Genomic DNA, 24816 nt, shown 5'->3' on the forward strand with positions numbered 1-24816 from the left:
TTACGGTGAGTACACAAAAATCTCCTTTTTTGAGTGATTTTACATGTTTTATATCTTGAATGTTGGAGTAAAGAGTTAAAAAGATAAGCTGTAGTGGTACGTAAGTTGGATAATAGACCGGTATTGTCTGCATGTGAGGGGGGGGGGGGATCTGGCTTCTGATATCCACGCCAATGGAGAGAACATGTAGAGCCCCACCATCTGTGTGTTTCTTATAATCCATTTATTCATGACCTTGTGGATGGGAATGAAAACTAAAGTATCAGCTTTTGCTGATGATACAAAACTTTGCAGATACTTAATACTCAGCATGATCGTATAATAATGATACAGGAGACCTGATTTAGCTGGCGGCGTGGGCAAGAACTTGGCAGATACGCATAGGTGATAACTGCAAGATCAGTTGGTCTGAACGCCATCTCCATCATTCATAAAACGGGCATAAGACCACCATTCTAGTGATCGGTGAGGGTCCTGGCACCTAGACCCCCACTGATCTTGCAGTTCTCTATCCATCGACTCGATGATAATTTCTAAGGTCTCAATCACTTTGGCTGAAAAATTAGTGGGATATTCCCAACATTGAGTGTTATACCTAGCTTGCAGTTCGTTGGCGGTACGTCCGTCAGGACTCCAACTGACCATAACAACGGGGCAGTGAAATGTTCTATTGGAGTGGCGCATTGGCTACGGGACGGTCAGTGATAGCAAGCTGCTATATCCCTGGCAATCCCATAGGAGAGGTGGCACCCTCTTCTCAGAAACCACAAGTTATTACCAATATTGTGGATAAATGGTGACTTTAATGTTGGGAATAAGCTTTTAAATGGAGACGGCAGAACAGGACTTGTATTCTCAATGTCAGGCTGCAGCTGCCAAGGCGTTGTATAAAATAGATACTAAGATACCAATGTAATATACAGTATATATCCTTGTAAACACTCTGTTGAATGTAGGTTTAGGGCTTCACGAGCGTCCAGAGGTGGGCAGCTAGATTAGAGGGATGAGAAGGCAGCAAGATGGCAGCATATTGTGTGGGCAGTCCCTGAGCGAGTGTATTATGGTTATTTCTTCTTTCGCGGGGATACATTTTACGCGGGGATTCTAGGTACAGTTGTGTATTCAGTATATCGTTTGCCCCTTACTGATTTCCTGTACAGAGCCGGTTTCCCATGATGTCAGCGGTGTTCCCCGGTGGTGCCGCGGCTGATGAGTGACGGTGCGCCAGCCGCAGTCAGCGCTCCTCTTTCAGTGGCTTATCCTTCGTGTCATTGGCAGTGGTGATAAGTGACTGTTCATTTTCCTCCAGGGCACTCGCTGACATGAACAATGACGGTAGAATGGACCAGCTGGAGTTCTCCATAGCTATGAAACTGATCAAACTGAAGCTGCAAGGCTACCCCCTGCCATCTGCTCTCCCCGCAGCCATGTTGAAGCAACCAGTCACCATGCCAGCTTCTGCGGGATTTGGTTCGTATCCACCTAGAGACATTTAACGTCTTACCTGGAAGTGAATGCCTGCCCGCGAATGTTTTTTATGCTGATTGATAAATGTATATGGTAGGAAAATATCTTAAAATAAATGACTTGTCCATCCATAGGATAGATGATAAATGTATGATCACAGAAATCGCAACCGATCCTGAAGACAGAGGGCCAAAAGTCCATTATGTGATCATACATTATATTTGATTTTTTTTTTTTTTTTATTCCCATCTTCATAGATGGACAATGTCGGCTAGTTCTTGTAAAAACAAACATTTCTGCTATTTACGATGTAATAACACTTGCATATTTTGTTTGCATATAATCTAGCCATATTAAAGGAGACCAGTCACTGCGAATGCCGCCATTAATGTGAATCTACATGGTGATAACGTTATGAAGGTGCCCTGTACTGAAAGTGTTACAGCTGGGAGAACAATAACTGCAATCTTCCTGGCAGCCGCCGGCTTTTAGTCATGCAGGTGTACCCATGCAGTTAGTCACAGAGTGACGGCAGTAAGCCGTTTTTAAGTTACAATCCTGCAGTAAAAACACCAAAAGTCGCAATATTGTTTTCAGTTATGAGTTGTGCAAAAATTTGTGACATTTCTCAGTTTTGTGCAAAATGTTTAGTGCAAATTCTTTGATAAATCTGCTCAACAAAAGGATGATTTGTAAGGCAGTAATTGTATTAAATATAACAAAATAAGTTTATTAGAAAACAGTTTAAAAACATATGCCAAGATATGGGGAAAGAAGGGAGTGGGCTATAGGCTTACCGCCATGATCATAAATCAACATGCATAGCCAGTCAACAGATAGTACAATAATATATAAGAGGAGATGATGGTGTCTGCTATGAATAGTCTAATCAACATAATGTCATAATATCACAGACAATTGTAAAAATAATTATTACAAATAAGACCCTCATCTCCACATGATAGTAACACCTGTGTACCCTAGGTAACATATAGCCAAACGGCATAGCAGAAAAAATTCCTTTCCTAATGATGAAATTACCTCCAAGGGATAACACAGAAGTACCGCTGTCAGCTGGGGGCTGCACGTCCGCCCCGACGCGCGTTTCGGTCTCCTTTCCTTTTTATTAGAAACTGTTTTCTAATAAACTTATTTTGTTATATTTAATACAATTACTGTCTTACAAATCATCCTTTTGTTGAGCTTTATCTGTAATTTGATGATAGGCGTATTTAATCCATATGCACATGATCTACGCGATTTATTGGCAAATATCATGTGTATTCGTCTGGTTTGTTGGTTATTATCTTTTATATATCTAGTAAGTATGGGGACCTATGAGGGGGCTTGCTGGACCTCCCATTCCAGAGCCACAGTCATTAATAAGGATTCGCCCCTTTGCTAACCTAACAGCGTCCGTTCTTCTGGGAAGGGTGTCTACAAGATTTTGGAGGCGTCTGTGGGAATTTGTGAGGTCAGATACTGATGTTGGGTAGAGGCCAGACTCACAATCTTTTGTCTTTGTTGAATGAGGCTGAGAACCAGGCTCTGCCATTTTCTTCCACCACACTCCTCATGTCTGTATGGACGTTATGCATTGGGCACAGTCATGGAGAACAGAATTATACTCCAGAGCTGAAATTCTTGCTAGCTCCATTTCTTTTTGATATGTGTCACCTGAATACCTAAAATAACAGGTGTGTGTATCAACAAGCTTGATGACTGTTTCCAAAAACAGTCAGTAGAATTGTGAATCCCTTTTTATGAAGTCAGACTCGTAAAGCCATCCATCACAATTGTCGCCCACCTCTTCTTGGAACCGATGAAGCAGTGTGAACTTCACTAGCCTAATAAAACCGGAAGCTAAACTTTTATTTGCATGGCATCTTCTCCTTTTTCTGTAGGAGTTGTGCATGCCCTCCATCACACAGATATGTATGAGCTGCACTGTTTTTTTGTGTTTTCTAGGTATAAGTGGAATTGCTGGCTTGCCCTCCATGGCTGCTGTAGCCTCTGTGCCAATGCCCCCCATTCCAGTAGTAGGGATGTCTCCTCCGCTAGTGTCCTCTGTTCCTGCCGCAGCAGCGCCACCTCTGGCCAACGGAGCGCCAGCTGTAATCCAGCCTCTTCCTGGTTTTGCTCACTCGGGTATGCTGCTCATCACTGATCATCTACCACCCGTCATATTTATAGCGTTTTCCCACCAATAACACTTATGACCTAGGGCGTGGAGATAAATGTACGATTGGGGGGTGTCTGACCAATGGCCATAATGACGGAAATCTCATGTCCCCCATTCACAATTTATGGAAGCATTACATTCACACTTCTACCTGCCTCCATGGAAGAGAATGGAGCTGTGGTCATGTCTTTCACAGAAGCGGCACAGGACACATTATTGTTTCAGCGCCAGTTGTGGTTCCACTGGTTGGACCGCCATCAATCCTATATTTGTCACCTGTACTGTAGATGGGTCATTTATCTTATTGGTGGGATATCAAGACATATTGTCTTGTTCTCAGGGAATGCCAGGAAAGCTGAGATATGAGGTGCTTTATGTAAATTGTGCTACAGCCATCTCTGCGTAAAGGGCCTGTCACACTAAGCGATATCGCTAGCAATATCGCTATAACTTGTGACGTTATAGCGATATTGCTAGCGATATCTCTGTGTCTGATACTTACCTCCGACCGGCTCCCCCGCTGGTTATCGCTGATCGCGTGAGAACAGGCTGGACCGTTTCTCGTCGTCAGCTTCCTGCGGCGCTTCCTGCTGTGACGACGAGCGACGCGTGGAGCCGGGCGGGAGGACGCAGGATCGCCTGGTGTGACAGGTAAGTAGCGACCCCCGTCCCCAGCGATGTCGCTAGTGAGATCTGCCTGTGTGGCAGCTCACTAGCGACCACTTAGCGATGCACCAGCGATCCAGACTGCGTCATATCGCTGGTCGGGATCGCTGGTACATCGCTAAGTGTGACAGTACCTTTAGAATGAGGTGGTTTCTGAAGCTGGGCATTGGAGTTCATGCAACTGTTCATTAGAGATGAGCGAAGCTATTCGAAAGACCTGATCCAGCCACCGAGTTAGTCTTCCACGGCTGCCTGATGGGAGAATTGCACACCACCTCCTACTTGCTGGCATCTCCAGCTGTTCCTTTGATTAGCTGGCCTGGTGTGGCGTCATTGTTGCTGCAATGTTTCATCAGGCTGACTAATCAAAGGAGAATCTGGGATGCAGGAAAGGAGGCTGCTCGCAGGGCTCCCATCCGGCTGCCATAGAATACTGACCTGTTGATTCGCTCATCTCTACCATTTATCTAAAAGGGGCTTACAGAAATCCAGCAGCACTGACATGCACCAAGTCCCCCTTACTTATAAAGGGGTCCTGGCTCTGCGGTGTCCATATGCCCTTTACCACAGGTCATAAGTGGAGATGGCTGAAGCCGCGCTACAGGGTGAGGATACCAACAAACACCTTCTCGTATCTCGCCTTTCTGGAACTCTGTTGGTACAAAATACAAGAAAGGGCTAATTTGTGACCTCAGACTTTAACAAATATTTTATGTGATGTCATTTTATTTATTTTAATCTTTTTGCATGATTTTTTTTTTTAAACTAATTCACATTAACGTTCATTAGTAATTGTAAAATATCCAGTGACGTAATAATTTTCGCTGTATCTCTCACATTTCTAAGCCTACAACTTTATCTATCCATACACCTCCTCCTGTACAGTGACTGATAACACCTCTATATACAGTAGATAACACAGGATCACCATTCACAATAGGTGATGTCACAGCTCACCTCCTCCTCCTGTACAATGACTGATAATTCCTCTATATACAGTAGATAACACTGGATCCACCATTCACAATAGGTGAAGTCACAGCTCACCTCCTCCTATATACATTATAGAGAAGCAGTCAGCAGGATTGAGACCTATAAACTGAAGGCATGACCCTAATGGTGCTGTGATGCTAATTAGTCTGATTCCTGATGTGAAGGGATCCGCTCAGTGACTGATGAATACTCACCTTGTGAAGTTTTCATAAAATTACATCTTCTGTGTGCAACGTTGGGGCAGGGTGGTCTTCTGGTTCTCTGACCCTCCCCTCACCATCCTCCTTTGCTGCTTATACAGGTCACTGATTATTCAGCAACCTGCCTCCTTTTTAACATTCCACGCCGCCGCCATCATTGTGTGGGTGACGTGTGTGCAGTGGAAACCGGTGTCCTGTGTGCAGGGCTTGAATAAAATGGCACCGAAGTCGGCGCATGCGCAGATCGAGAATTCGGCTCTGTGAAAAATCTGCTGAGCCGAAATCCCGACCTGTGCATGTGCTGCCTTCGGCGTCATTTTATTGAAGCCCTGCACACAGGGCGCTGCTGCACGGCACACACACAATGATAGTGGCGGCGGCGCAGAATTTTAAAAAGGAGGCAGGTCTTTGAGTAATCAGGAGGCTGGTAGGGGAGGTGGAGAACCAGAAGAAGACCCTGCTCCCATGTCCCACCCCGAAGCACAGAAGACGTCCTTTTATGAAAACTTCACAAGGTGAGTATTCGTCAGCCACAGATCGGATCCCTCTGTATCAGGAATCGGACTAATCGGCATTACAGGGCCATCATGACTGTGCTTTAGGTTATAGGGCTCAGTCCTGCTGACCGCTTCTTTTCCTTTTCTGAAATCATTTTCAATGTGAATAGTGCTGCTCCCCCCGCACGGTGCCCACCCACCACACTCTGGTCATCATGATGACTTGAAATAATACACGTTCCATCAGGAAAATTAAAACAAGACTTTTTTTTGATGCTTGTACTTGCAGCCACATTGCCAAAGAGTTCATCGTTCGGACGTTCAGGTGCCGGAGCCCAAATGAACAGTAAGACGCTGCAGAAAGCCCAGTCATTTGATGTGGCCGTGTAAGTAAGCAACAATATCCACTGTCGTTAATAATGGGGTAAATTTGAACCTTTTTTTTAAAAAAAAATCCTAATTTTGCAATTTTTACCTTCTCCAGGGCTCCTCCAGTGGTGGAATGGGCCGTACCTCAGTCTTCAAGGCTAAAGTACAGACAGTTGTTCAACAGCCATGATAAAACTATGAGCGGCCACTTAACGGGTACGTTTTTACGGAATTTTTCTTGACTTTTAAGAACATATTTCATTGGCTGGTCGCAAAATGGGCCGCCGGACCCCGTTCAGATGATTGCATCCCCCCCCCCCCATACATTTAAGTGCACAGACCATGTCTGATTCAGTAGGATGGCGTTCACCATATGATCTTGTAACTTCTCCCTTTAGCTGTTGCAGTAGGTGAAGTCCGTTTATCTCGTAACTACACTTCATTTTTAGTTTATTAGTTTCTATTAATTATTAATGCCTCTACACAGTTATATATATTAATGATGCGTTAATTTCAGGTCCTCAGGCAAGAACTATACTTATGCAATCTAGTTTACCGCAAGCCCAACTAGCTACAATATGGTAAGAATGTAATAACTCGAATCCGGTGTAATACGTGGTTGTACCTCTTTGCTTTCTTCTGCCGAGCTGTGCGATGTGCCCTCTATAAGGGCAAAAAGATGAGCAAAAAAAAAAGTACCATTTTTATTGCTTCCATTGGTAAAAACATGCTGGCAGGTTCCTGGTAAATGAGTAATGCAGTTTATGAAATGGATATTCAGATATACTCTTAATTCTGAGCTAAAAATGTTGTCCCCACTGCATCAGTCTAGGCTGCGCGTCAACGGGGCTGGGCGAAATCATTTAGCTCAGTAGTTTGTGCCGTCTACGTTGGCAGAGCTCTGTAATTCACTGTAGTGTTGTTGATGTGATGTCAACACTGCAGAGGTCGCAACAGCGAAGACGCAAAAGTTCACTTTTTGTGTTTTTTTTTTTTTTTATACGTGCAATTGAGCATATGGGTAACAGTTTTTTAAAGGGGGCAACCCCTTTCTTTGGATCACGACATGATCCTCCTTAGCAAAATGTCTCTCTGGAGGACTTGCCTTGTCCTGCGTGGCCAAGCCAGCCTATTGGTTTCAATGACAGCTGTGTAATGCTTAAGTTCACCTGCGTGGGCGATGTAAGGAGTTTACCATGTTTTACAACTAATTCATGGGGACATTTTAGGAATAATTTATTTTCAAGGGTCACATTTAGAAAACTCCCTTTAAGTGAGCCACGACTGTACATGTAATGGCAAAGCCAATCTTTAGTGTTATTTTGTCCATCCTTGATCGTGCAAGATAGCAGTTCTGTGTCTCTTTGTTTCCAACATTGTGAGCAGGTCCAGTTTTTTCTATTTTATATATTAATATTTACTTTTAAAGGAATCTGTCTGATATCGATCAAGACGGGAAGCTGACAGCTGAAGAGTTTATCTTGGCTATGCACTTAATAGACCTCGCAATGTCCGGCCAGCCGCTGCCTCCTGTTCTGCCTCCAGATTACATCCCTCCATCTTTTAGGTGAGGAGCACATCTGACATTATGGTCTGGCTGCTTTTACACTATAAGGGTTATTTGTCCGGTTTGTTCTTTATATTATAAAGTATTTTGTACATATTTTTTTCTCTGCATTGTTTGGTCTGTAGAAAAATTAGAGAGGTATGAAAGTAATGCAAAGATAATACTGCCCCTGATAATGTGTGAGGTCAATAACGCCACCATATCACAATTCTGTGGGAAAAAAAAGTTCAACGTGACCATAAAATACAAGCACTTTTTACCACTGACGTTTCGTGTCTCCCCGATTTCCTCACTTATTGTAGTAATGCACTTGGGACGGACTATTCCTAGTGCTGTATATGCATTAAATGTGAGCATGCTCGGGACTACAGAACAGGAGAAGGACTTGGGTATTCTGGTGATAAGTAAGCTGAGCAGCAGCACTCAATGTCAAGCAGCAGCCGCAAAAGCAAATAAGATTTCTTTATCGCCTTATTGGGGGACACAGATTACCATGGGTGTATGCTGCTGCTAGGAGGCTGACACTATGCAAAACAATAAAAATTAGCTCCTTCCCGGCAGTATACACCCACCGACAGGCACCAAGCACCCCAGTTTGTGCTTAGTGTCTGTAGGAGGCGGACCGGGATCTCCCAAGATCCGCAGTTAATAATCCATTTTTTCCTTTAGGGTTTAGATCGAACCTTTTAATCTTTTCTCTTTTATCTTTCAGGTTTTTCCGTCGGGATACAGGGTATAGTTATCACCCTGATTTCCTATATCATGCTGAGCGAGCAGTGTGGTGTCACCCACATCGCAACTCTCAGTACCGCAGGCAGGACTTTTTCCCTATCACCTTCCGGTGATAAGGGTTGTGGACAGGTGGCTGGTCCTTGCCGAATCCCCCTCCTCACCCCTTTCTCGGGACAGGGCTGAGAGGAAGACGGCGATCGCAGGAGGTTCAGGCTGTCTTCTATAGGATGCGGGTACAGAGGACCCCCCCCCAGCGGCCTGCCGTTTCTCCGTGGGCCCCTGTGGTCATCCTCTTCAGGGACGTCGGGTAAGTGCCTGTACGTTCCCTCCGGCCCCGCATAAGCTCCGTGAATGGGAGAAGTTGGACCTTGGTGATTACAGGTCCACAGTTATTTGAATCTCCCGCGCGCTCACACAGCCGCTTGCGTTTCTCTCTCCCCCTGCACTAGACAGGAAGACACTGGGGATCCCTCCACTCACCACAGCAGCTTCACAAGCAGCAGGGCCACTGTCTGATCGGCACCGTTATGTCGGTGTAGGCATGGGGCTGCGGCGTCTTCCTTTCACTTTCATTTTCACTTTCCCTCAGCGTTCTCTCTCCTCCCTTCCTGAGCGCGCCTTTTCTAGCCCATCACAGGGCTCCTTTTCTTTTGATATGCCAGCCTCCTCCTTCGGCCATGCCCTCTCCGTCGCTGTTAGCCAGTCACGGCGCAGCCGCTAAGCTCCGCCCCCAGCCTCCAGCACAAGGATTTCCTGATGCCTGAATCACTCCTTCCTGCGCTGCTTGGGGGACACTTCGGCGTTTTCTGCTGCTCGCCAGAATCTCGGTAGGCTCTGCTCTGAGGCAAAGATTAGCTCTCCTCGGCAGTTATTCCCTAATTCCTGCGGCCATTCAGTGCAGTTTACTTATGCCCAACCCTTCAGGGGATCTCTGCTTCAGGCCCACCGCTACATATTACGCCTGTGCGCGCTGTAAAAAGAAGTGGGCATCGGGTCAGTCGTCTCCATTCTGCCCCCCCCTTGCAGTCCTTCAAATATGTCAGCATCTCAGGAGCGCACAGAGTCCCGGGCTGAGGGCACTCTCCCTTCCTCCCTCCCCCCCGGAGTGGGCCGTTGTAATGTCTCAGTCTGTATCTGACTTGACAAAAGTATCACAGTCGCTGGTCCAGGTCTTAGAACGATTACCTCAGCTATCCTCAGCCACCTCTGCCCCGACCACCTCTCGGGGTGAGTCGTCCGCACCTGACCGCGACCTTCAGAGAGACAGACAGGGCAGGAGTTCTAGGAAGCGGGCTCTGTCTACTTCGTCCTCTAGCTCGCAGGGCCCTTCTGCTTCCCCCAGGTTTCCTTCTCCTTCTTCGGATGACAGCCTTCAGTCAGGCGATGACTCTCAATCGGAAGCTAGTTCAGAAGGAAACAACGTTTCTAAAACACGGGCCATGGTCGATAGCCTTATTTCAGCTATCTTCCAAACACTAAAAATTAAGCAGGATAAGACTCCACCTCAGGAATGCTCTGTTCTCCTTAAACGAGCAAGACCTCCATCTTGAACCTTTCCCAATCACAAAGATTTCGATACTACCTTATCCAAACACTGGGAGCGCCCTGAGCAACGTTTCTCAGGCCGCAAGTACTTAGACGTACTGTACCCCTTTGACGCAGACCTGCTCACAAAGTGGTCCAAGGCTCCCGAGGTGGATCCTCCAGTTTCTCGGATAGCCTCAAAAACGGTGCTCTCTCTGCCAGATGGGGCATCGCTTAAAGATCCTACTGACAGGCAGATTGAATCTCTGGCTAAGTCTATCTTTGAGGCATCTGGCGCCTCTCTCTACCCTATTTTCGCATCCGCCTGGGTGGCGAAAGTCATTTCCGCTTGGGCTAAAATTCTTCGCAGGGGCATCTTAGCCTCAGCTCCTCAAGACGAGTTGGTGGATCTTGCAGATCAGGTTAACCATGCGGGAAAATACCTTTTGGCTGCCTCCTTGGACGCGGCCGGCTGCGTAGCAAGGGCTAACAGCAACATAGTAGCTGTACGCCAAGTCCTCTGGCTAAAGTCATCAGATTTTGGAATAAATTCTTGGACTTTTGTGCGCTACCAGATGAATACACCAATCCAATATTTAGGAGAAAGATTAATCCATTTATTTCCCAACGCGTTTCGAAATGTGTACCATTTCTTCTTCAGGGGATGACATATGTCATCCCCTGAAGAAGAAATGGTACACATTTCGAAACGCGTTGGGAAATAAATGGATTAATCTTTCTCCTAAATATTGGATTGGTGTATTCATCTGGTAGCGCACAAAAGTCCAAGAATTTATTCCAAAATCTGATGTGTAAGCGGCCGCAGAGCTGACCTTTGGACGTGCAGCAAGCAGATTACTGATCCTACATGCCTGAACCTCTCCTAAAAAGGGTGAGTATAATCTAATCTACTTCTCCAGCATTAACCCGGATAAGACCCTATTGCGCTTTTTTTGTTCCTTTAGCTTTGACACTCTGGCTAAAGTCGTGGAATGCGGACACTACTTCAAAAAAGTCGCTTACCAATCTGCCATTCCATGGCTCTAGACTCTTTGGAGCAAAGCTGGATCAGATAATTTCCGATGCCACTGGTGGTAAAAGCACTTCGCTTCCCCAGTCTCGACCAAAACGTTTTTTCAACAGAAAGGGTTTTCGTCCATTCAGGCCCTTTCGTCCCTTCTCTGCCACGGAGAGATCTGCTCAACAAGATCGGCCGCCCACCACCAGGGAGCGGGATCAGAGGAAACCTTCCTACAAACCCGCCCCTCGCTGGAGATCTAGAGGACAATATTCCAGATCTTCAGGCGCCAATTCCGGCAGATTTTCTTCTAAGTGACGGGTCACCCCCACCTGGAATTTCTTCCAGGGTGGGAGGCAGACTTTCCTTTTTTGTGGATGCTTGGCTGTTTTCACGAAGGTGATGGCGACCGTCATGGCCATCCTTCGCTCCAAAGGGATCCTCATCATCCCTTATCTGGACGATCTTTTGATCAAGGGTTCGTCTCGCCAGGACTGTCTCCAGAGTCTTCAGATATCCCTGGACACTCTCGGCCGCCTCGGTTGGCTAGTCAACAAGGAGAAGTCCATTCTGACCCCCACCCAGCGTCTCACCTTTCTGGGCATGGAATTCAACACGAATCTAGCCTGTGTTTTTCTTCCAAGGGAAAAATTTGCGACTCTTTCCAAGGGCATCAGAACTCTCAAGAGGCCTATTCCCATTCGGTCCTGCATGAAGGTCCTGGGGAAGATGGTGGCTTCCATGGAAGCAGTACCCTTTGCGCAGTTTCATCTTCGCCCCCTCCAGCTGTCTCTGCTTTCAGCCTGGGACAAGACCAAGATGTCCTTGGACCGTCCTATTCTGCTCCCTCTCAGAGTGAGGCAATCTCTCACTTGGTGGCTACGGCCAGCGTCAGTTCTCCAAGGGAGGTCCTGCCTTCCACCTCAGTGGCAAGTCATCACCACCGATGCGAGCCTTCTAGGATGGGGAGCCGTGTTCCATCAGAAAGCGGCCCAAGGACGCTGGAATCCACAGGAGTCTCTCTCCTCCCAATCAATCTTCTGGAGATCAGAGCAATCTTCCTGGCCCCCCTTCATTGGCAGCCTCTCCTCTCCGGCAAGCCGGTCCGTATTCAGTCGGACCTCGCCACGGCCGTGGCGTACATAAACCATCAGGGGGGCACGCGCAGCAGCAAGCAAGTAATGTCAGAAGTGGCCAAGATATTCCGCAGGGCAGAACGTTACGTTCCGGCAATCTCCGCTGTCCATATTCCAGGGGTGGAAAATTGGGCAGCCGACTTTCTGAGTCGCCAGGGCCTAGCGTCCGGCGAATGGTCCCTGCACCCCACAGTCTTCAATCAGATATGCCACCGTTGGGGCACCCCGGATGTCGACCTCATGGCATCTCGGATGAACCACAAGGTGCCGCAGTTCGTAGCCAGGTCCAGGGACCCTCTAGTCGTCGCATGCGACGCGCTGGTGACTCCATGGTCCCAGTTTCAACTTCCTTATCTGTTCCCGCCTCTGGCCTTGATCCCACGAGTGGTCAAAAAGATAAAATCGGAAGGCGTACCAGTGATTCTAGTCGCTCCAGATTGGCCAAGACGGCCTTGGTACGCGGAACTGGTCAACATGCTCGCGGACGTCCCCTGGAGGCTTCCAGACCGTCCAGACCTCCTCTCGCAAGGCCCCCTTTACCACGAGAATTCTCAGTCTGAGTTTGACGGCATGGCCGTTGAGACCTCAATCTTGACGGAATCAGGTCTGTCCAGTCAGGTTATTCAAACTATGATCAGAGCCAGGAAACCAGCCTCTTCCCGCATTTACCATAGGTACTGGAAGGCTTTTTTCCGTTGGTGCGATGATAAAAAAGTCTTCCCAATGTCCTTTTCTATCCTTGGGTTTCTTCAGTCTGGTTTAGAAGCGGGTCTGTCCCTCAGTACGCTCAAGGGCCAGGTTTCCTCTCTCTCTATCCTCTTCCAAAGAGAGCTAGCTTCTCTACCGCAGGTCAAAACCTTTCTCCAAGGGGTTTCCCATGTGGCTCCTCCTCATCATTCGCCAATAGACCCGTGGGATCTTAACCTCGTTCTTAGAGCTCTCCAGAAGGCGCCTTTCAAGCCTCTCCCGGACATTCCTTTGTCCCTTCTCTCGTGGAAGGTCACCTTTTTGAGCGCCATTTCATCCATCAGAAGAGTTTCTGAATTGGCGGCCTTGTCATGTCGTTCCCCTTACCTGATTCTCCATCAGGACAAAGCCGTCCTCAGGCCCGTTCCTTCTTTTCTTCCAAAGGTGGTTTCCTCTTTCCATATCAATGAGGATATCGTTCTTCCTTCTTTTTGTCCGGCTCCCTCTCATCCGCTTGAGAAGTCTCTCCACAAACTGGATGTAGTTAGAGCCCTGCGTGTCTATCTTGCCAGGACTTCTTCCTTTCGTCTGTCCGATTCCTTGCTGGTCATCTCTGAAGGTCGCCAGAAGGGCCTTCCGGCTTCCAAATCCACGATCGCTCTCTGGATTCGTTCTACCATTCTGGAAGCGTATCGTCTTCAGGAAAAACGACCCCCTCCGGGAGTAAGAGCTCATTCCACCCGGGCTGTGGCGGCTTCGTGGGCTGTTCGTCACCAGGCTTCGGCCATGCAAATTTGCAAGGCCGCAACCTGGTCGTCTTTGCACACCTTTACGAGGTTCTACAGGGTTCATACCCAGGCCTCGTCTGATGCTGTTGTTGGTAGGAAGGCTCTGCAGGCGGCGGTGGCTCACCGGCCGACCTAAGCCCTTCCGTTACTTTTGTTCCTTATTGCTGTTCCCACCCTTGGGACTGCTTTGGAACGTCCCATGGTAATCTGTGTCCCCCAATAAGGCGATAAAGAAAGATGGATTTTTGGTTCTTACTGTAAAATCTTTCTTGGAGCCATCATTGGGGGACACAGCTCCCTCCCTGTTTAAGTTGTACCGTGTTGGGTCTTAGAGTCCCTTGTTGGGTTGGTACATGTGTTTAGAGTTTTCTCGTTGCTTCTCCTACTGCTTTTTCACCAACTGAGGTGCTTGGTGCCTGTCGGTGGGTGTATACTGCCGGGGAGGAGATAATTTTTATTGTTTTGCATAGTGTCAGCCTCCTAGCAGCAGCAGCAGCAGCAGCATACACCCATGGTAATCTGTGTCCCCCAATGAAGGCTCCAAGAAAGAGATTTTACGGTAAGTACCAAAAATCCATCTTTTAGAGTGTATAAAAAGAGATTGAAAATACCGCTATCCCAACGTATTATTGCCCCTTTGTAAATCACTAGTGAGGCCACATCTAGAGTACAGGATCCAGTTTTGGGCTCCATATTTTAAAAAGGATATTCAGAAAGTGGAGTCAGTTCAAAGACAGCAGCTAGATTATTACAACGGATGGAAGGCCGCTCATATGAGGAGTGGTTGGGAAAGTTGGGCTTGTTTAGCTTAGAAAAAAATAGTGTGTGGCCAGTACAAAGGACTGGGACATGAATTATTCCTTCCTAAGACCATACTAAGGTCCAGGGGACACTCATTACGGGTGGAAGAAAGGCAATTCGGGCACCTAAAAAAACAATACCCACAGCCTTTACAACTAATAAATAATAAAATAAATAAAAGCCGAAATATCTTTCTTGTTAACTTAAAACAGTTAATAAGTAAATACGATAAATCCTTATTAAATAATAAAAAAATATATAATTGTGCTTGGTGCTGACATATTTGGACCACGGACACCTATAGACACACCGCTTTATTAAAAAGCGAGAATGAATGCTCTTATTGTCAGATGGATGCTCACACTGTATATGTCCCCACCACATATACACAAATGTGGAGAGACCTGTTGATCTCATCAGTTGTCCTCATCACCTTTTTACACTGTTTTGTGTCTGAACTCTGCATCATGTGGACGTTCACGCTATTATGACGCTCGCCCTCCGTAATCGCTGCGGTAATCCCTAATGGCAGTGACTTTTCAGCAGTATATTGCTCCTACCTTCAAGAATGATTTGAGGTCTGGACGATGGTCTCCAAATTCCCCAGATCTCAGTCACATGGAGCATTTGTGACATCCAGGGAGGTCACACCGAGCAATGCACATGACCTGAAGGATCTGGTTCAGATGTCTCAGGACATGTTCAGAGATCTTGTGAAGTCCTTGCCTACGTGGATCATAGTAGTATTAGTGACATGAAGGAACATAGACAATATACAATGTTTTTGTTAAACATGAACTATACTGACTTTGTGTTCTGTGTTGTTTTTTTTTTCTCTCTTGGTGGTGGGGGGGTATTTTATAGAAGAGTTCGTTCTGGCAGCGGCATATCCATAATGAGCTCGGTGTCTGTAGATCAACGTTTACCTGAAGAACCAGCAGAGGAAGAGCCACAGCCGGTGGACAAAAAACTACCAGGTGAGGATTTTATATATGTTTTTGTATTGTATATTAATTAGATATGGATAACATCTAATATGGCGGTCGCCGCTATGTGTCACATGTAGCGAGATCGCTGGCAAGATTGCTGTTGCGTCACAAAATCGGTGACGCATCAGCGGTCTCGCTATGTGAGACGGGGCCTTTAATGAGGCAAAGAGGAGCAGAGCTAGGACCCCCTGCCATATTTTGTGCAAGTCTGCTTACTTCAAGGGAGAACTCTAGACTCTTTTATCACCAACATCTAGAGATGGAATATAAAAGTACAATGCATCTCAGGGTTAAGTCCAATGTATCACCAGAACCCTGGGCGCCCCCTGCACGCAACCCTGCGTCTCATATTGCTCTAGCTGTCCCGGATGGTGATCTATCGAGACTGGCTCTCCAAAACCGCTTAGCCAACCCAAGTTTGGACTCTCTGTATCGATCCAGCCCGAACGAGCCCGTTGAGACATCGGTCCTCCCGTTTTTAGACCTCCCACTAGGAAGTTATGACCAATCCTAGATATTGGGCATTATTTCAGCCAGGAGATCAAGGGAGGAGAATTCAGTCCAAACCAGAGGGGCGGTGGCAGATATGGGAGTGGGCGCGCAAAGGGTTAAAAGCTAGCCTCACACTTTTAGTCCCATCTTTGTTCTGCCACTGAAGCCACGTCACGTTACATGTGGAGACAGACCAGGAACTAAGGAAGTACCTGTGGACTTGAGCTGGTGCCCACATGCTATAAGACGCGGTAACTTGATGCATACAGCTAACTGCTATACCAACCCGTACACTAATTTTTATCTGTACCTCTGACTGTAATATCTATATGTATTTGCAGTTTCTAGTGCGCCTTTCGGCAATTAAAATATCAATTAATTTTGGGCTGCTGTTTTATCTCGAAACCCGATTTCCCATGTCTGTGAGTCCGGCTAGAACTTGTACGCTACCTGGGGTTGGTTTCTGACCCAATATAAGCTTGTTAACAGACTGGGCTTACATCTAACGAGGAACTGGTTGCAGCATACCGTTCTGGTATTATTGTGGGATCCTGGCAGTGACTGATCGAAGGTGTATCTATATATTCCTGGCCTGGGACTGGTGATATATATACCTCCCTCACTGCAGAGTGTCTCGATAACCAATACGTGACAGGGCAGCCTCTCCGGCAACTACTTATCCTAGATGCAGTTCCCTGACTGACCTGAGGGTAAGGGGGGCGCCAGAGAGCTGCGACTGTTTAAGCTCTGTCACAAATTGGTGGTCCTCTCGTGTGTGTGTGGGTGTTTTCCTTACACTCTGAGAGAATTTTTTTAGCCCTTTTTTTTAAGGAGTTGTCCATGTCCTAGATATTAATGACCTTTCCTCAGGCTACACAGAAGGATCCCAAAATCTCTGCACAAATAGAGATATTGGGATTAATCGAGGCGGTTGTATTGTAATTGCTTTCCCTTTTTGGAAAGTCTCACCGCAGACTATCCTGTTTGTTGGTTTGTTTGTATGACTGTCTCTGTTTCCAGCTCTCTTAATTTTTGGGGTCAGAGCAAGATAGACGTCTTGAGATGGAGAAATGAAGGGCCATTATGGGGCAGCGTAAAACTTCTGCCATGGTCACTAGCAGAGTATGCTACTTCTAGCGTGACACCGCCCTTGTGTATTCTCTCCCAGTGACCTTTGAAGATAAAAAGAGGGAGAACTTTGAGCGCGGGAACTTGGAATTGGAGAAGAGGCGGCAGGCCCTGCTGGAGCAGCAGCGAAAAGAGCAGGAGAGACTGGCCCAGCTGGAAAGGGCCGAGCTGGAGAGGAAGGAACGGGAGCGTCAGGAGCAGGAGAGAAAGCGCCTACAAGAGCTGGAGAAGCAGATAGAAAAGCAACGAGAGCTAGAGAGACAACGAGAAGAGGAGCGGAGGAAAGAAATTGAGCGAAGAGAGGTAAGTGAGCAGAGATCTATAGCTGGCATAGAAAATCGCGTTCATTGACTACACCGGCAGACATAAGGGAAACTCTTTTTAGGCTGTTATTGGATCATTTTTGCATCGGTGGGATACACCAACTATCATCTATATCTAGCCACACGTAAGGTGTTGCGAAGGGGGCAATACTGTGTGCCGGTTACTGGCAGGCACACCGCAGTGGAAATAATGCTCTCGGGAATGAAGGGGTAGAGGTCTTCACCGCACTTAAATTTATTAATGGTTTCCATTGGAAATTCAGTTTACGTTCATGCTAAAGGGATTGTGAATTTTTTATTCAGGTTGTTTGTTGTTAGCTAGGTGGTCAGTGATTATCGGAGTGGGAAAATCATTACGTTGCTTTCAATAAAATCAGTGGTCTGCAGTGTGATGGTCAAGCAGTGAGAGCTGTGGCTTTTGTTACATACTGCTGTTTTGCTGGTGTTTTTGGAAAATTGTAATGGTTGGTGATAAAGGATCTTGTTGTTATCATTCTTTAACCCAATCAATTAGGCTACGTGCACACGTTGCGGGTTTCGATGCGTCGTTGCAGGTTTTGATGCGTTTCTGCAGTGTTTTTGGATGCGCGGAATCGCATCAAATTCGCAGTGCAGTGCACCACCAATGTTGGTCAATGGGAAATTGAGAATTGGAGTGCACATGCTGCGGAAAAATATCCATGGCCCCTTCCTAGGCTATTAATATCAGCACGCAGCTGTCTGCATAGCCTTTTCTGGCTATTAATTATAGGGGGACCAAAGGTTTTTTTTGTTTTTTTTTTATAGCCAGTAAAGGCTTAAATATACAGCTGCGGGCTGATATTCATAGCCTCGGAAGGTCCGTGGGTATTAACCCCTTCCTAGGCTATTAACATCAGTCCTCAGTCGCCGGCTTTCCGTCTCTGGCGCAGAAAATTGCGTGGGAGCCCACATCATTTTTTTCTCTCTTTTTTTCCTTTTTTTTAAAATAGATATTGCGTTTAAGGCCGGGGTCACACTTGCGAGAAGCTCGCACAAGTCTCGCACCTCAATAACTAGCACTGATGCCGGCACTCGGGACCGAAATGTATTTCTATGCAGCTGAACGCTCCAGTTGGAGTGCTGGCGACAGTGCCGGGTACTGAGGTGTGACTCGTGCAAGTTTCACGCAAGTGTGACCCCGGCCTAACGCAGATTTTGTGTGTCATTATTTAACTCTTTATGTAACATTTTATTATGTTTATTACTAAACATCGGGCTTGGTATTATCTATCTAGAGATATATCTTGTCTATCTGTGTGTGTGTGTAAACATTTTTCTTCAATGGATTATGTAAAAGAAGAGGTTGGACAAGGAAATGACATTACAATTCTTTTTTCTCCTTCTCCTCATTGGGGGACACAGGACTGTGGGTGTTATGCTGCTGCCTCTAGGAGGACACTAAGCAAATACACAAAGAAATTAACTCCTCCTCCACAGTATACACCCTCTTCTGGCTCTATCCTGAACCAGTTCTTGCTTAGTGTCTGTAGGAGGCACTAGGGTCTGGCTTCAGACCCCGACGTTATTTTATTTTTACATTTTATCTTTTTTTTTCAATGGATTCAAGGGGCGACGGGGCCTTTCAAGGTCCCGATCTCCCAAAATCATCAACAGGCGGGAACGCGGAGTGTCGCCTCCCTGTACCCCCTCCTGCAACCTTTGTGTATGCCTTGGCTCACCTTCCCGCTCTCCCCACACCGGAAATGGACGGGAACATGGGGTGTCGCCCCGACGTACCCCCTTCCGGAGTCAGGTCTGCAGACGGACACTTGCCCTGCTTGCCCTGCCTTCCTCAAGTTACCTAAGGTACCCTGGCAGAGGCCCCCATGTGGCGTCCATGTGGCCCCGCTGCACCACCACTGTCTGAAAGCGGCTGGTGTCATGAGGCAAACTACCCCTCTCCACTTTCCTATCAAAGGAATGGTGGATTGAGGATGAATGGTGCGGCCAAATAATCTCCATCTGTGGCCCAGCGCATCCGACGCTGCTTCACCTGCACTGTGAGTACAGCAGCGTCCCTGGATGGCAGGAGGAAGGACACCCTTTTCTTGGTACTATGTAGTTGTCCGGGCCCCCAGGGGGATAGGCGCCCGGTCGTCTGAGTCCCTTACCACCGCCTCTACCGCACCACCTCCGTCAGCCTCCACAAATTAAGCTCCCGGCTACTGGCCGTGATACGCCCACCCGGCCGACTCCCCTTCCCTATAGACTCCTTCCGTGATTCCTCCTCAAGCCAGGGCATCTCTTTACCCCCCATAGAAGGCCCTTCATCAGCCACTCGAGAGTCTTCCTCAGACAGGGGCCGGACTGCTGCAGAAAATATACAATCTTCTAGAAAGCGTCCTCATGACTCTTCCCCCCGTGCACTCTGGTGCCTCGGCATCCGCAGGCACTGCTTCCCGCTCCCCCTCACTTGGGATTTGCAGCGAACAAGACTCAGAATACGAGTTGGATGTGGCCGTAGACCCGGACTCGCTAGAGTACCAGGAGTCTCTAGATTCTCTCATCGAAGCGGTTAATAAGGCTCTGAGAGTAGATGAAGAACCCGTTACTAGTCCGGATCACACTGTGTCCTTCAAAAGGACCAAACGTCCTCACAGGGTTTTTGCTAACCACCCTGAGTTTACGGACATTGTTCAGAGGCATAGAAGTCACCCGGACAAGCAATTCACAGGACAAAAGCTGCTGGAAGCACGGTACCCTTTTGCATCTGCTCTAAGAAAAGAGTGGACTGAGTCCCCTTCAGTAGATCCACCCATATCACGTCTCGCTTCAAAAACACTCCTGTCTCTGTCTGACGGCTCGTCCATTTAAAACCCCACTGATCGACAGATTGACAATCTTGCTCTGTCAGTCTTTGAGGCTGCCGGAGCAGCACTCTTCCCTTTCTTGGCTGGAGCTATGGTGGCCTGGGCAGAGGCCCTAGTAGTCTGGTCGAGACGGTAACCTACCTCCTGAGACTGTCAGTCTTGCTTACCAGATTGCATAGGCCGGGGATTATGTTGTACATGCCTTCCTAGATGTGACTAACTGTGCCGCGCTTGCAACCGCAACGCCGTTGCCATCAGGAGAGCCCTATGACTCAAAGAGTGGCGGGCAGACTCGGTCTTTAACCTCCCTGCCTTACCAGAGCGGGCGTTTGTTCGGAGATAAACTTGACCAAATTATCTCAGATGCTACGGGAGGAAAAAGCAAATTCCTCCTTCAGCAAAGACCCAGTCGGCCCTTTCGGAACCAACACCAGGTTCGCGTCCGGCCTTTTCGCAGTAGCATAAGCTGGTCGACTGCAACAGCTTCATCTCGCTCGACCTGTCCCGCACGCAGGGACAGGGATTCACAACCTTCATTCAAGCCTTATCATTCCTGGAGAAACAGATCCTCCCTGTCCAGACCCAAGGGTACCTCATTCCGCAGGTTCTCTGCTCATTGACTCATTACAGTATCTGGAGGACACATACAGGGTAGGCGGACATCTGCTCTTGTTTCGTCAGGTCTGGCTGGTGGTCGTTCTCGACCAATGGGTCAGAGACCTAGTGTCCTCCGGATACAAAATAGACTTCACATCTCCTCTACCAATACGCTTCTTCCAGTCGTGTCTTCCAAAGACGGAGGCACATGCAGCTCTTTTTTATCACGCCATATACGCTCTCCACAACAATGGAGTCATTGTCCCGGTCCCTCGCATGGAAAGGTTCAGGGGGTTTTCTTCAAACCTGTTCGTGGTTTCAAAGAAGGACGGAACCATGCGCCCCATCCTAGCCCTAAAACTGTTGAACATGTTTGTCAAAGTGCGTCACTTCTGAATGGAATCTCTGTTCCGTTATCACCTCGTTTGAAAGAGGGGAATATCTTGCGTCTGTTGACATCAAGTACCCATATCTTCACATTCCAATCTTCTCAGGTCACCAAAGATTTCTGTGCGTCGCCATCGGAGACTAGCACTTTAAGTTCACGGCTTTGCCCTTTGGTCTCGCCACTGCCCCCAGAGTGTTCACCAAGGTCATGGCAGCTATCATGTCTATTCTACATTCTTGGGGCGTGGTGATTCTGCCCTACCTAGACGATCTCCTCATCAAGGGTTCGTCACTGCAGGCCTGTGCAGACAGTGTCAGTGTCATTGTGAACACTCTTTCTCATTTAGATTGGCTGGTAAACCTAGACAAGTCCTCTCCAGCCCCATCCCAGCAAATCTCCTTTTTGGGGATGATCATAGACACTTTCCAAGGGTTGGTAATTCTCCCTCCAGAAAAGATCTCGGCGCTGATCCAGGGAGCCCTGAAGCTTTCTCTTGCCCATCCTCACTCCCTGCGGTTCAGCATGCAGGTCCTGAGGAAAATGGTAGCGTCGATAGAGGCAGTACCGTTTGCCCAGTTTCATCTCCATCCTCTGCAGCAGGCATTGCTGTCAGCTTGGGACAAAAATCCGGCCTCCCTAGTCCGTCGTTTTCGCCTGTCCATTCGGATCAGGTGGTCTCTCAGGTGGTGGACGTCGGCATCCTCATTGGAACAAGGAAGGTCCTTTCTTCCAGTTCATTGGCTGGTGGTTACCACCGATGCCAGTCTTCTAGTTTGGGGAGTGATATTCCGCCTCCACACAGCTTAGGGGCGCTGGTCCACGCAGCAATCACGCCTCCTTATCAAGATCCTCGAGATTCGGGCAATGACTCTAGCCCTTCATCAATTCCATCTTATCTTGGCCGGCCCAGTCGGACAACACCACGGCGGTGGCGTACAGTACAGACCAAAAGTTTGGACACACCTCATTCAAAGAGTTTTCTTTATTTTCATGACTAAGAAAATTGTAGATTCACTCTGAAGGCATCAAAACTATGAATTAACACATGTAAAATTATATTAACAAAAAAGTGTGAAACAACTGAAAATATGTCTTATATTCTAGGTTCTACAGAGTAGCCACCTTTTGCTTTGATTACTGTTTTGCACACTCTTGGCATTCTCTTGATGAGTGGGGGCTTCCTGGGATATTCGGCACAACAAGTTTGCAAGGCTACGACTTGGTCCAGCCTTCACACTTTTGTTAAGCATTACAACATTCATTCTCAAGCCTTTTCAGATACGTCCCTTGGCAGACAGATTCTGTAGTCGGCAGTATCACATCTGTAGGCCAGATTTAATCGTTTAGTACACGAGGTTTGATTGTGTGCTATTTCCCACCCAGGGACTGCTTTAGGACGTCCCATGGTCCTGTGTCCCCCAATGAGACAAAGGAGAAACGGATTTTTGTGTGTACTCACCGTAAAATCCTTTTCTATGAGCCAAACATTTGGGGACACAGAACCCTCCCTGATAGCCTGTTGGCTCGTGGTTGTTCCTTGTTTTTGACATATTGCATTTTTTGTTTGCTATCTGTGAGCTCCTACTGCTTTGGCACCGAACTGGTTCAGGATAGAGCCAGCAGACGGTGTATACTGCGGAGGAGGAGTTAATTTCTTTGTGTATTTGCTTAGTGTCCTATTGGCAGCAGCATAGCACCCATGGTCCTGTGTCCCCCATTGGGGATTGGCTCGGAGAAAAGGATTTTACGGTGAGTGCACACAAAAATCCCTGGTGTTTTTTTTGTTTTGTTAAATATATATTTTTATTTGGTTTACAAAAACGCATACAAATCCGCATAAAAAACACATGAATTTTTAATTTCGTTTTCTGCCAAGAGATGCAGAAAATTCCACAGGCAAATCCGCAACGTGTGCACATACCCTTCGTGATCTCCTCTTGACGGAGGAAGTGTTGGGATGCAGGAACTTTTTCTCCATGTTATCTGTCTTACAGTTACCTCCAGGTGTCATTTCTCTCCTTGTACTGTGACCACTGGTGTGAGATTCAGGGACTTTTCTTCATGTTACCACCCCTCTTATGAATGGGAGAATGTGTTCTTCTCTTAATAAGGAGGAGCAGTAGCATATATCCAAACATGCAAGTCCACAACTCTAAAGACCCTCATACATAGTAGTCCACCGAACCTGCTGATATTGTGCATGGGAGAAATGGCTGTCAGTCGAACGATCGGACAAAGCATTGTTCAGTTGACAGCCATCCAATGTGTACAGCCGGCTTAATGCTCACCAGGCACCTAAAATATTCTGCTGCACTTGTGAACTATATATAAATAAAAGACATTGGTGGAATGATTGAGCTTTGCCCATATACACGGTAATTGAATTTTTGTGTATTTCCATGAGCAGATAATAGTTTAAATGATCAATTGTACGATCGTAATTCCCGACTAGCAAAAACAAATAAGTGTTTATAGGATGAGAATCTGGAATGAAATGGTGAAATAGCGATCATGACATCGAGCATGGTGCACAGTGTTCCCGCAGACTACCTGCAGTGTAAGTGAGCGCAACGTTCACATTCCATAAGTGACGCAATTTCTCGGTTGCTTCATTGGGCGACGCAGGTAACCACGGGTGTACGCTGCTGAATTAATAGTTTTGTTCTAGCATTTCCATTGGTACTGAACAAAGGAAATGTTATTCAATTAGTACCAAAACGTTCGATAACCAGTTTGACGGTTTTATATGCACAGCGGCATTTTCAAGAAGAACGAATGTGTCCTCGTTTCAATGCTCCAGCTCCTACTAAACAATCGCTTTAGAGCACAATCAACCAATTACGAGGAACCAGGCCAACTTAGGATTTTAGTTTCCTCTTTTTGCCGATCTAATCGTTCAACAAGCGAACAATCTCCATTCACGTTACACAATTTTGGAAAGATAAATGATAATTATTTCTGCTTAAAGAAACTATTTCGTACACCGCGAACGAGCATTTTTGGACACGTTCAGTCAATCAACAAACTTGCTTTATTTATACCATTTTTGTTTTTATACTTTTTTTTTTTTCATTTTGTTTATTCATTCATTTATTTATTTTTTTTAATTTGGGAATGCCACAAGTGTAAAAGGTGTCATCATAACAAAAAAGGTAAATTTGGAGGAATCAAACCGTTGTATTCTCATAGAATATATTAATTATCAGGCTGCAAAGCGAGAACTAGAACGTCAGCGACAACTAGAGTGGGAACGAAATCGCCGCCAGGAGCTCCTAAATCAGAGAAATAAGGAACAAGAGGATATCGTGATCCTGAAGGCCAAAAAGAAGACGCTGGAATTTGAGCTGGAAGCTTTAGTAAGTTTTATAATACTGGTATTATTTGGCACTTTACCAAATGAAATCCGAAACATGTAAGATGTATTTTTTATGTTTTTCTTTG

The 24816-nt window shown here is 46.8% G+C and overlaps 1 protein-coding gene across 4 annotated transcripts in view; it reads left to right on the forward strand.

Annotated features, from left to right (window-relative positions):
- The window catches only part of ITSN1 (intersectin 1), a 158947-nt gene that overhangs the window by 49074 nt on the left and 85057 nt on the right, over window positions 1-24816 (forward strand). For all 4 annotated transcript variants that reach the window (XM_073584618.1, XM_073584619.1, XM_073584620.1 and 1 more), the window contains exons 5-13: window positions 1310-1470; window positions 3436-3615; window positions 6295-6391; window positions 6490-6590; window positions 6892-6955; window positions 7804-7941; window positions 15492-15604; window positions 17277-17539; window positions 24582-24731. In XM_073584618.1, the coding sequence (XP_073440719.1) occupies window positions 1310-1470; window positions 3436-3615; window positions 6295-6391; window positions 6490-6590; window positions 6892-6955; window positions 7804-7941; window positions 15492-15604; window positions 17277-17539; window positions 24582-24731 (1267 nt within the window). The remainder of the gene's footprint in view (window positions 1-1309; window positions 1471-3435; window positions 3616-6294; window positions 6392-6489; window positions 6591-6891; window positions 6956-7803; window positions 7942-15491; window positions 15605-17276; window positions 17540-24581; window positions 24732-24816) is intronic.

The sequence above is a fragment of the Dendrobates tinctorius genome, unplaced genomic scaffold (assembly GCF_039654945.1).
Source record: "Dendrobates tinctorius isolate UK_male_01 unplaced genomic scaffold, ASM3965494v1 ptg000084l, whole genome shotgun sequence".
Taxonomy (NCBI): domain Eukaryota; kingdom Metazoa; phylum Chordata; class Amphibia; order Anura; family Dendrobatidae; genus Dendrobates; species Dendrobates tinctorius.